Here is an 11,426-nt window from a genome sequence, read left to right as displayed (position 1 = left end):
GGGGGGGGGGGGTGGGAGAACAAATGAAACAAATCTAGGTACGGCTGAAAGAGGTATGGCAAAGCTTAAGAGTCTCCACAATTAGGAGCACAGCAATAAAATTCGCTTGTAAATATTTACAAGGATTAGTTGGGCTTGATCAAAGACTGACAAAAGGGAGGAACACAAGACGGGAACGTCTGCACACCTGTTACCATCAGAGTTGTAGTGCAAGAATCACTACCAACGTCATTGGAGACATGGCAAGTATAATGGCCACTCTTTGCAACATCCACTGAGTACAGGTTTAAGAAACCCGTTGACCCTTCTACCCCCAGGAAACAATTAGGGCCAGGTACAAGTTCCAAGTCTTCTTTAAACCATTTTATTGTAAACGGCGGCGTCCCTTTCAGCACAGCTTTAAATTCCACCACGGAGTCGGGGATGGCTTGCTGGCTTGCGGGTTTTACTAGGAAGCTTGGTGGCTCTATATTTTTTTTAAAGGGAAAAAACAGATTTAGTTAAATCCTTTGCAGAGGAGACGGCTGAAGATGAAGCAAAGAAAGCAATCGATGAAAGTAAAAGTGTAGAGCACTTCATAAAGAAAAGGAAACCGCGGATAAAGAAAATGTGCTATTATTCAAAGACGTGAAGATTGTAATTAGTTGTTAAAGATTTACGTATTTTCCCAGCCGCTTGGTTAGCTAAGAAGAAGCTGTAAAGAGTTTCAAACCTTTCACGGTCAGGACCGCACTGCAGGAGTCGCTGCCCGCCACGTTAGACACGCTGCACGTGTAATTGGCGGTGTCCTCCAGCTCCAGATTAACAATTTCCAGCGACACAGTGTTCTCGTGGCACTGGCTTCGGTGTTTTGCGCTATCAGTTATCTCCTTCCCATCCTTGTACCACTTGGCAGCAATGGGGAGTGAGCCGGAAACTTTGCACTCCATGTGGACTGATGATCCCACCACGTTATCTTTTTTCATTAATTTTTTAGTAAACGACGGAGGGATTGATTGATCTGCCCAACAAGAATGGCAAAACACATCAGTCAGCTTCCCGTGCTCCCTTAGCAGACACACGCGTCTTTTTTTTCCACAAAGAAAGCAATTTTGGTTAAAGGAAATACAAACCTAGCACTGACAAAACAGCCTCGCAGGTGCCGCTGCCAAAATCATTCTCAACCTTAAAGGAGTAGGTGCCACTGTCCTCTTTCATCACCGGTTCAATCCTGAAACTGGCCACGTTATTTTCAAGGCTCATTGTATAATATCTACTGGGCAGAAGCTGTTTGCCATCTTTAAACCATTTCACTCGAAGTTCTGGTGTGCCGGCCACAGTGCACTCCAAGGTCACTGGGTCTCTTTCAGTCACTTTAACTGATTTAGCCTTTTCTATGATCTGGGCGGGTTCTGCAGTAAGAATTAAAGTGCAAATACGTTAAAGTTCCCCAGAGTGGCAGGCGCGTGTCTTAAAGCAGAGCTACAGCATCGTCTCGAAACTGCAGGGCTTACAAACCTTGCACAAAGAGCAAGCCGAAGCACTTCTCCACCCCTGACTCGTTCTTGGCCTGACACGTGTACCTCCCGCGGTGACTGATGTCCACGCTTCTGATTTGCAGCGTGGCTACATTGTTCACGAATGTCATGCGGAAGTTCTTGTCCTCCTCGATGATTTTCTCATCCTTTATCCACGACACAGATAAAGGATGAGCCCCCGCGACCACGCACTGAAGCTCCGCCGAGCTTTTCAGCACGGTGGTGACATTATCCAGCTTTTTTACGAAGGAGGGTGGCTCTGTGTGTTAAAAAAATAAAAAAGAAGCCGGGGAAGGGGAGTTACTGTTTAATCGTTTTTAACTCAATAAAGAATTGAGTTTGGAGTGGGGTTTCCCATCGGTGTCCCTGAACTGACCTTTCAAACCTACTCTGGTGCTGCAAGAGCAGCTGCCTCCGTCGTTGGAAATAATGCACTGGTATTCACCAGCATCCGAGACATCGCAGTTGGTGACGTTAAGTGCAAACACTGCCTCCTGGGCACTCATGGCATACTTTTTGCTGCTGTAAATCTCCTTGTTGTTTTTCAGCCAGGTCACTTCGAAAGGCGGGGTGCCCGTGACCTCGCAGTCCAGCGAGGCATCAAAGCCTTTCACAACGTCCACGGGTTTCAGCTCCCGTATAAAGGTGGGAGGTTCTACAGCAACGAATGCACAGGAGGGAGAAAGGGCAGCAGCTTAATACGGAGGGAGGCCAAAAAAAGAAGAGCCGAACTGCAAATCGGCACCAAAAAAGACAACCAAAACCCTGCTGAGAACTGACCTTTCACTTTCAGCTCAACGCTGCAGCTCTCGCTACCCGCGTCGTTGTACGCCTCGCACACGTACGTGCCGCTATCCTCCACTTTGGCATCGGTCACTTTGCAAACGGCAAAGCCGTCCACGAAAGAGATGCCATACTTAGCGCGGTCGGTCACTTCGTTGCCATCAATGTACCAGGTCACGCGGATTTCGGGCGTGCCTGATACTTGGCACTCGAAAGTGGTGGACTTCCCTTTCCTCAAAGCCACGACAGGACTTGGCGTCTGAATAAACCTGGGGGGCTCTGGACGCGAGCAAAAGAAGAAAAAAAAATGCAAGACTTGACTCACTCGAGTCGCACCTCAGAAATAAACCATCGTTCCTAGTAACAAGAGAAACCCATGATACAAAATGACATTTTCTTGGAGTCTCAGAGCAGCAGAGACTCTCTGTGTCTGAACAACGCCCGAAAGCTTGCCCCCAACTACTCAGGTGGTGTAATAAAAGGTATCACATCTACTCAAAGAACCGTGCGTTAAATGAGCACACACCTTTCACAAAGAGATTGGCTTTGCAAGTCGCTGTACCCACGTCGTTGCTTATCTGGCAGGTGTAGGTCCCTGAATCCGAAGTCTTGGCTGAAAACAGCTCGAGCACACTGGAGGTGTCATCCTTCCAGACAGAGCGAGTGGCACCTGAAAGAAGCTCTTTGCTCTCTTTAAACCACTTGATCTGCATAGGAACGGTGCCTTTCACAAGAGCTTTGAACTGCACTCTAGAGTTGGGCACCACATCTTGTGACTGTGGTTTTTCCACGAAATAAGGTGGTTCTATAACGAACAGAAAAGTGGAGGAGAGGGAGGGGTGGGGGAGAATCGCTTTAGGATCAAAGAACTCCGAAAAGGTAAACGAAACGCTTAGTACTCGCGAAAGAGTAAGCAGCTCAAACCTTTGACTGTTAAGTATCCACTGCACTGATTTCTTCCTGCTTTATTTGTGGCCTCGCAAGTGTAAGACCCACTGTCAGTTCCTTCCAGCTGACTGACCTCCAGGAAAGCGGTGTTATCAATGAAAGAATATTTGTGTTTCTCGCTTGCTGTGATCTCCTGGCCATCCTTGTACCACTGGATACTTATTGGATGTGACCCAGACACTATACACTCTAGGTGGACGAAGGACCCTTTAATGCTGTCCATTTTCTTAAGCTTTTTTGTGAATTTAGGCGATATGATAAGATCTAGCCAAGAGTTAAAAAAAGGAAACAAAACCAAACGAAACAACGAGTTAGATTAAACTGCCCGAGTCCCAGGTCTGGTTTCAGAAAAGAAAGAGCAAGCAGGACCGTAAGGCCACTAGCAGGAGAAGCACGATACACACCTAGCACACTAATGCTAGCTGTACAGCTGCTGCTCCCGACATCGTTGTGAACCTCGAAAGTGTACTCCCCACTGTCCTTCTTTTCCGCGTGCACAACCTTCAGGACGGACACCGTGTCTGTAACACTGATTTTGTATTTCGGGCCCAAAGTCAGCTCCTTGCCGTCTTTGTACCATTTGACTGTGATGTCTTTAGTTCCTGAAAATTTACACTGCAAGGTGGCGGGGTCACCCTCGGTAACATCTATGGACACAGCCTTTTCAACGATAGTTGCAGGTTCTGCGGTAGGTACAGGGAGATACAGCATGTTAGGTGCGTGCCCACGTGTGGCTATGGTTCAAAGGAAAAGGCTATTGCTCGGTTACTTTGAAAGCACCTCGTGTTAAACTAACCTTTCACTGTGAGCAAAGCGGAGCATCTCTGAATGCCTGCATCGTTTTTAGCCTGACAGAAGTATTTCCCGTCATGCTTCAGTTCAATAGACCTGATCATGAGAGTGGCTACATTGTTCACAAAGGTCATTTTCACGTTGTTGTCCTCAACGACTTCATCATTATCTTTCAACCAAGAGACAGTGATGGGCAAGGAGCCTTTAATGGCAGCCTGAAACACAACCGTGCCTCCTCGGAGGGAGCTAATATTTTCAATTCTCTTCACAAATTGCGGAGGTTCTAGTGGGAGGAAAACAGATTTTTTTTTTTTAGGAAGTGTCCGCTGCAGAGCAGAGCGGTCCAATTTAGAAGAACACACTCCAGATGGTGTGATGCCAAAGGGACTAACCTTTCAGGACCACCTCAGAGCTACAGAAGCAGGTTCCGACGTCATTTGTCACCCTGCACTGGTATTCACCAGCGTCTGAAGAATCAAACCTGAAAATGTGCAGGCTGATCAAGGATTCCTCAGCGGTTATCCTGTGCTTCTTACTGCTTCTCACCGGTTTATCGTCCTTCACCCAGAACACTTCAAAGGGAGGAGTACCCAGCACTTCGCACTCCAGCACAACATCCGAGTCTTTTAGTACCTCCATGGGCTCAAACTCCTTGCTAAAGTAAGGGGACTCTATAGTGCAGGAGAGAGAGGTTCGTTTGCCTTGGGATCTTTTAATGGTGCAATGAACCATAGGGGATCGGGGGCAGGGGATCTAGCACAAACCTTTGACTGTGACAATACTGCTGCAAGTATCCTTGCCAGCATCATTTCTTGCCTCACAGAGATATTCCCCACTGTCTTCAATGGCGACATCTATAAGTTTAAGAATCGCCATGGACTTGGCGAAAGACATTTTGTATTTGTCGCTCTCTTTAATTTCCCTGTCATTCTTGAACCATGTGATTTTGATCTCAGGGGACCCAGTCACTTTACAGGCCAGCTGCGCGTAATCGCCTTTCTTTAACAGCTGGGACGGCTCGAGCCTCTCCACGAAGGCAGCGGGCTCTGGGGATTGAAGACAGGCGGTAAGGGCAAAGACAGAGGACAAGGATTCCCGAGAGCCGGGCTGCCTCCCTCGGGCCCCGGTGCAGGGCGGAAGGCGGCCCGACCACTCACGGCCGGGAGGGGAGAAAGGAAGGAAGGAAGGAGACGCAAACCTTTCACAAACAAGTTTGCACTGCGCGCCACGGAACCGGCCACGTTGCTGGCTTTGCAAATGTATTCCCCGGAGTCGGCAGGTTTGACCGCGTACAGCTCCAGGTAACTGGCTAGCTGCTCTGTCAAGATAAAGCAGGCCCCGCCGATCTCCAGCTCCGTGTCACCCTTAAACCACTTGATTGTGAGCGGCGTCGTCCCTTTGAAGGTGCTCTTCAACCGCACCGTGGATCCCGGCACTATTTCCTGAGACTCCGGCTCTACTACAAAGCTGGGGGGCTCTAAATGGCGTTGAAAAGAAACAATCACAAAAGAGTAAGGAAGAGTCGGCTGTGCTGGCGGGGAAGAAGGAATGGTTACATCATGCAAAGGGAAATGCAAGAAGGCGGTCTGCCAAACCTTTCACGAACAACGTGCTACTGCTCTCTTTAACGCCCGCAGAGTTGGTTGCCCTGCAAGTATAAAGCCCAGCATCGTTCGTGTCTAAATGTTTTATCTCCAGAGAGGCTGAGCCTTCCGCAAAGTGCACCGTGTACTTGGCGCTGGTCTTGATCTCGGTGTCGCGCTTAAACCAGGACACCGTCATGGGGAGGGAGCCCGCGACCTTGCAGTCCAGGCGGCAGGAGCCGCTGACGATGCTGTCCACGTTCCGCAGGGGTTTAGTAAAGAAGGGAGGGAGGGTACGATCTGTCGGGTGCAGAGCAAAGACAAGAAACCAACCGCGTGAAAAAGAGGGAACCCAGGGCTAAACTGCCCGCTGCTTTGTAGGGCCGCAGGTCGGGGCAAGGCTGGGCTTTGCAAAGACAAGATACCAACCTAAGACGGTAAAGCCGGTGGTGCAGGCGCTGAGCCCAACGTCATTAGAGATCTCAAAGGTGTACTCGCCGCTATCCTGGATCTCGGCGGCGTAAAACTTTAGCTGCGCAACGTTATTTTTAAAACTGATCCTGAACTTTTTGCTGGCAGCCAGCGGCCTGCCGTCTTTGAACCACTTGGTTTTTAACTCGGGAGTGCCTGCCACGGTGTACTCCAGAATGACTGGGTCTCCCGCGGTCACCTCAATCACTTCTGCTTTCTCAATAATTTTGGCGGGTTCTATAACAGAATCAAAGACTTGGCATTAAGGACAAATCGGAGCCACTTCCCCTGCTCTGCCGAAGTCTCCGGGAAGCCAGCGTGCCTTGCACTGACCTTTCACTGCCAGTTCTCCGAAGCACGTTTGACTTCCCGCATCGTTCTCGGCCACGCACGTGTACTTGCCCCCCGCGCTAAGCTGGACACCAGCGATCTGCAACGTTGCAAGGCCATGCTCAAAGGTCACTTTGACTTTGTGATCGTCTTTAATAATGTCTTTTCCCTTCATCCATGTGACAGAAATGGGATCTGACCCTTTGACAACAGCTTGTAAGGTAACCGTGTCTCCCACCAGGGCAGTCACGTTTTCGATTTTCTTAACAAAAGATGGTGGTTCTAGTTCAAAAGAGAAAAACTCACCGATTAGGAAGTGCATCGTCCTGAGCCCCCGGATACTGCACATCACGCGTTATTTGTTAAAATCCCCTTGTCCAGTGGACAGCATTGGTGCACTACTTAAGTTATCTACAGGCAGGAGGGAGAAGGAGGATATGGCTGGGGGGAATGCATCACCCCGAAGCACCCCCCTGTGGGGGGGGAGGGAGCGAAAGAGACACCGAATTGCTCCTCATTGCTTGCCTTGGAGGTTGCACTGGACTTAGCTACCAAAGATATAGGCAGGACATTACAGCACGCTAAAGAGCAGCAGGAAAGACGATAAACCCGATACTTTTTTAAAGAAATAAGATTTTCTTAAGATTTTCTTAAGTCATTTGTTTCCACAATGCGGCAAAAGAGTTGTCTTTGACTCACTGACCTTTCAGTATGAATGTGGCACTGCATATGCATTTCCCAACTTCGTTGGCTACTGAACACTCGTATTCACCAACATCCGCGCTATTAAATGAGGAAACCTCCAGAGAAATCACAGACTTCTGAGAGGTCAGCCTGTATTTTTTACTACTGCGGATCTGCTTCTTGTCTTTGAACCAGCCGATTTCGAAAGGGCCGGTGCCAGCCACCTCGCACTGAAGAACGGCATTTGTTCCTTTCACGATCTCGGCTGGCTCGAGGGTTTTGATGAAAGTTGGGGCTTCTATAAAGCATTAAGGCACGAGGAAAGAAAGAATTAGTTCCCGGGCCCCAAAGAGAAAGCCACATCTCCCAAATAAAATGGCCAGTGACCGTGAGCACAAACCTTTGACAACTATTTCAGTACTGCAGCTATCGCTGCCGACATCATTAGCTATTTCGCACGAGTAACTTCCACTATCCTCAACTTTCATGTCGGAAATGTCTAGCACGGCCACAAAGTTCACGAAGGACATGTTGTGCTTGTTGCTTTCCCGGATCTCTTTGTTGTTCTTGAACCAGGTCACTTGGATGTCAGGAGAGCCTTTGACTTTGCACTGAAGGCGAGCCGAGTCGCCCGGTGTCAGCAAGTAAGACGGATCCGCCTTCTTCACGAAGGTTGGGGGCTCTGAAGATGTCAAAAAAGAAAAGAAACTTGCAGCAGGGAGCCCTGGAAGAGTGAGTCGGCGCCTAACAAACCAGCGCTTTCCGAGGAGCCGGGCCCGATCCCAGCCGAGGCCCAGCCCCAAGATTACATTACTTAATGAGATCTTCCAGGAAATAAACCCCACCACCAGACAAAAACCGTAGTGCTTGCGGGGGAAAAAACATCTTCAGGTGGCAGAAAGGACATCGGAAACTAGGAACAACTGGACAGCAGACACGGAAGGGACGATGAAGACAGGAACGTGAGGTTTCTTTTTTTCACCGGCTTGGAAGAGCAGGCCCCCCTCCCCAATCCCCCCCATCCTCCCCTCCCCAGGGAGAAGAAGAAAGCCAAGAGCAGATGAAACCTGGTTTTACCCAGGGCCAGATTCACCCTTTAGTGGGGTCCTAGGCAAACAAACTCCTGGGCCCCTAGGTAATACTGTATATTTATATTACTTTTTTCACTCAATAATTATAACGTAAAATAAACACAACTGGGCCCCTTCTTCACTTAGGGCCCTAGGCATGTGCCTTAATCCGGCCCCGGCCTTACCTCTGACTGCTACCGTAGCGGAGGAGGAGCTGCTGCCCGCCTCGTTGGAGGCGGTGCACACGTAGTGTCCCGAGTCCTTCAGTTTAGCCAGCGGGATTTCCAGCGCTGCTGTTTTGTCCTCGAAGTAAATCTTATAATCCTTGCCAGGAGGGATCTTGTTGCCGTCCTTTGTCCACACGACGGTCACCTTCCTGTCTTCGTCCACCTGGCACTCCAGGCGGACCTTCTTGTTGACAGGGGACTGCGTGGACTGCAGCACCTTGATGAAATGCGGCTTGTCGATAATGACCATTTCCGCCTGGCAGATGTCCGCGCCGAACTTGTTGGAGGCCTTACAAGAGTAAACCCCCCTGTCGCTCACGGTCAGAGAGGAGATTTCAAGGACGTGTTTGTTCTCGACCGAGGAAATGCGGTGATGGTCGGAAGAGGCGATGGCGGCGCCGTCTTTCTGCCACACCGCCTCGATGACCGGGGTACCGGACACCGTGCACAGGAACCGGGCGCTTTTCCCCACGAAAGTGGTGATAGATTCGGGTCGGGTCAGAAAGGTTGGAGGAAACGCTTCTGCAAAAGAAAGGGCTGCTCAGTTACAGGTCCAAGGGCGGCAAGTGGAGGTCACGCATTGCAAACTGGCCAAAAGAAGAGGTGAGCAGTGAAGAGGACAAACGATACTAGGAAGAAAGGAATCCAGGTCATCTGCCCCTCTGGGACGGTACGTAACATCCAAAGCCTGGGTTACACCTGGTAAGTACCTATAGACTTGTATCGACTTGTAGACTCAAGTTACTAATGTCAATGATTTAACCAGGAATATCGGATCCAGGACAAAGCAATAAAAAAAGACACGAATCAAACCCAAACCCGCTCAACCAGTAAAATATACGGGAGGAGGGAAGAGGGTGTATTAAAAATGTGTGCGTTTCAATGTAGTAATTGAATATTCAGTAAACTGAGATAGGCCGATAGGTACCCTTGGCTCCCTAAAACAACTGCCCGCTCTCATAATTGTTCCTTTAATCAAGGTGCTTGACAGTTCAATGAAACCGAGCCTCCCACATGAGTAAGTACTAGGGGGGAAAGGTTTGTACAACTGTCAGAGGAAGGGAACTGGACCCTAGCCACCCTCCTCCCCAAGTGGGTGAATGGAATATATGACAAATCATGCAGACTTTTATTCTTGCAGGTGAAGACACTTCTTCTTGCTTCAGACACCGAGGAAAAAAGAGGGGATTGTTTTTTCCAAATAAACGAGAACACACTTATGCGCATTTGCTGGAGGTGAAATGAACCCTCTGCAAGAATCCCTCCATTGAAATAAACACAGTATCTGTTTCGAGTGGATGTAATCCCCGCCCGGCCCATCCCATCCCCCCGTGGCACCCGACTGCCAGCTGTTTCCTCCTCTGGATGCAGAAAACACCCGAACCCGGCACTGGCAAAGTTCTGTCCTCTTCGGCCTTTGCACCTGCTTGGATCCGCGTGCCGTAAGACAAATCATAAAAAAAAACCACAACAAAGAAAACCGTTTGAAAGTGTCGGGGTGTTCACAATGAAAGGAGACCAGATGAAGGCACCACACTTACCAGACACCTTTAAAACCGCAGTGGAGCTTACACTGCCGTATTGGTTGGAAGCCTTGCAGCTGTAGTCTCCACAGTCAACTACTTGCGGCCTGGGGATCTCCAGCGTAGAGATGTAGTTCGAGCTGCGAATGGTAAACTTGTCCCCGTCGTATATTTCTCGGCCACTTCTATACCACTGGTATCTAACGTTAGGGGCCGCCTCAATCTCGCAGGTGAACTTGGCCAGGTGGTTAGCGGCTACTTCCTGCGACTCCAGCCTCCTCCTGAGGATCGGGGCGACTGGAATCAGAAGCACAACAGGTTTCAAATACACGCCCGCTGGCATTTTTGAGAAACAGCTGTTAATGAACTGACCGACTGACATCTACAGGGGTGATTTACTAGCAATCCAAGGAAAGTGACTGTAAAGGAAAAATAAAAAACAAAGAATGACCGTCAAACACTGAAAGCAGACCGTGAGCAGTGCCAAACCTACTGAACAGAAGGAACCAGGGTGCAAACGCAGAATGGGATCAGAGGAAGACAGTGAGGTGACAGCACCGGCCTCGTGCATCACAATGTGATATAGAAGTATATACCACGTTGTGCTGGAACAGCGGACGATGAAGAAGTGCATGAGACTGGGCTAAGACGGGGTGATGGTGCCCAAGACCTGTGGCCGTGATGAGAAGGGTGAAACCAGGGACCCGATGGCCGCTCGGTGGACACGGGGGCAGGTGTCGGTGCACGACATGCGCTGTTAAGAAATTCCGAGGCAGGCAAAAGTGACACGTGGGCCCGCTTGAACCTCGCTTATATGAGGCTCAAGCAAGAGCGAGAACCAGAGCGATGCCAAAAAGGTGGGAAATACGCGGAGTCGTAGGTGGGGGCGGGAAAAGTGAACAACTTCCAGAATTTGAGAGAAGAAAGAGAAAGGGCGAAACCGCTGTTAGTGCTGTGATGGCATTAAGGGAGTCGCCTTGAGTCTCGTATCTGTATCGGGGGAGATACAGATCAAACGGTCTCTGCGGCACGAGTGCATTAGTGAGTATTAGAGGGCAACAGGATTTGATCCCCAACCTCTTGTTACAACTGTGAGTTTCGCGGCTGTCGCTGTTTTTCCACCGCCATTCAGAGCCTCACAGGCATACTCTCCTTCGTGCACCTCCTTGCACGCTTTGCTGATTACTAGTGTGTACGTGTCCTGGTCTCGTGCGCACTTGAACCGTTTGCCTGAAGAAACCGCTTTACCTTGGAAAAGCCAATTCACCGTCTTGGCCCCGGCGATGACCGCTACGAGACTGATGCTCCCGCCTTCCTCCACAACCATATCCACCAGCTCCCTGCGGAGCACTGCGCGAGCCTCCCCCGCTACCTGCCCCTCCACTTCTCCGTCCTCCCCCCCGCCCTCCTCGCAGATCTCTTCCTTCTGCTCCTCCACGTGCAGGGTCTCGGCGGGGGTTTCCAGCGGGGCGGCGGCTGCGGCCAGGTGGGCGGTGAG

At 49.9% G+C, this 11,426-nt stretch overlaps 1 protein-coding gene across 1 annotated transcript in view; it reads right to left on the bottom strand.

Annotated features, from left to right (window-relative positions):
* TTN (titin) overlaps positions 1–11,426 on the bottom strand; it is a 276,986-nt gene that overhangs the window by 199,130 nt on the left and 66,430 nt on the right. Inside the window, 20 exon segments of the mRNA XM_025216548.1 lie at positions 188–466; positions 713–1,000; positions 1,113–1,391; positions 1,498–1,776; positions 1,894–2,172; positions 2,298–2,579; positions 2,827–3,105; positions 3,225–3,512; positions 3,653–3,931; positions 4,045–4,323; positions 4,433–4,711; positions 4,805–5,086; positions 5,239–5,517; positions 5,636–5,923; positions 6,053–6,331; positions 6,428–6,706; positions 7,128–7,406; positions 7,509–7,790; positions 8,364–8,927; positions 9,947–10,225. Coding sequence (XP_025072333.1) covers positions 188–466; positions 713–1,000; positions 1,113–1,391; positions 1,498–1,776; positions 1,894–2,172; positions 2,298–2,579; positions 2,827–3,105; positions 3,225–3,512; positions 3,653–3,931; positions 4,045–4,323; positions 4,433–4,711; positions 4,805–5,086; positions 5,239–5,517; positions 5,636–5,923; positions 6,053–6,331; positions 6,428–6,706; positions 7,128–7,406; positions 7,509–7,790; positions 8,364–8,927; positions 9,947–10,225 — 5,901 coding nt within the window.

This window comes from Alligator sinensis, unplaced genomic scaffold, assembly GCF_000455745.1.
Source record: "Alligator sinensis unplaced genomic scaffold, ASM45574v1 scaffold871_1, whole genome shotgun sequence".
Lineage (NCBI taxonomy): Eukaryota > Metazoa > Chordata > Crocodylia > Alligatoridae > Alligator > Alligator sinensis.
This window is presented reverse-complemented; position numbering and strand designations above follow the sequence as displayed.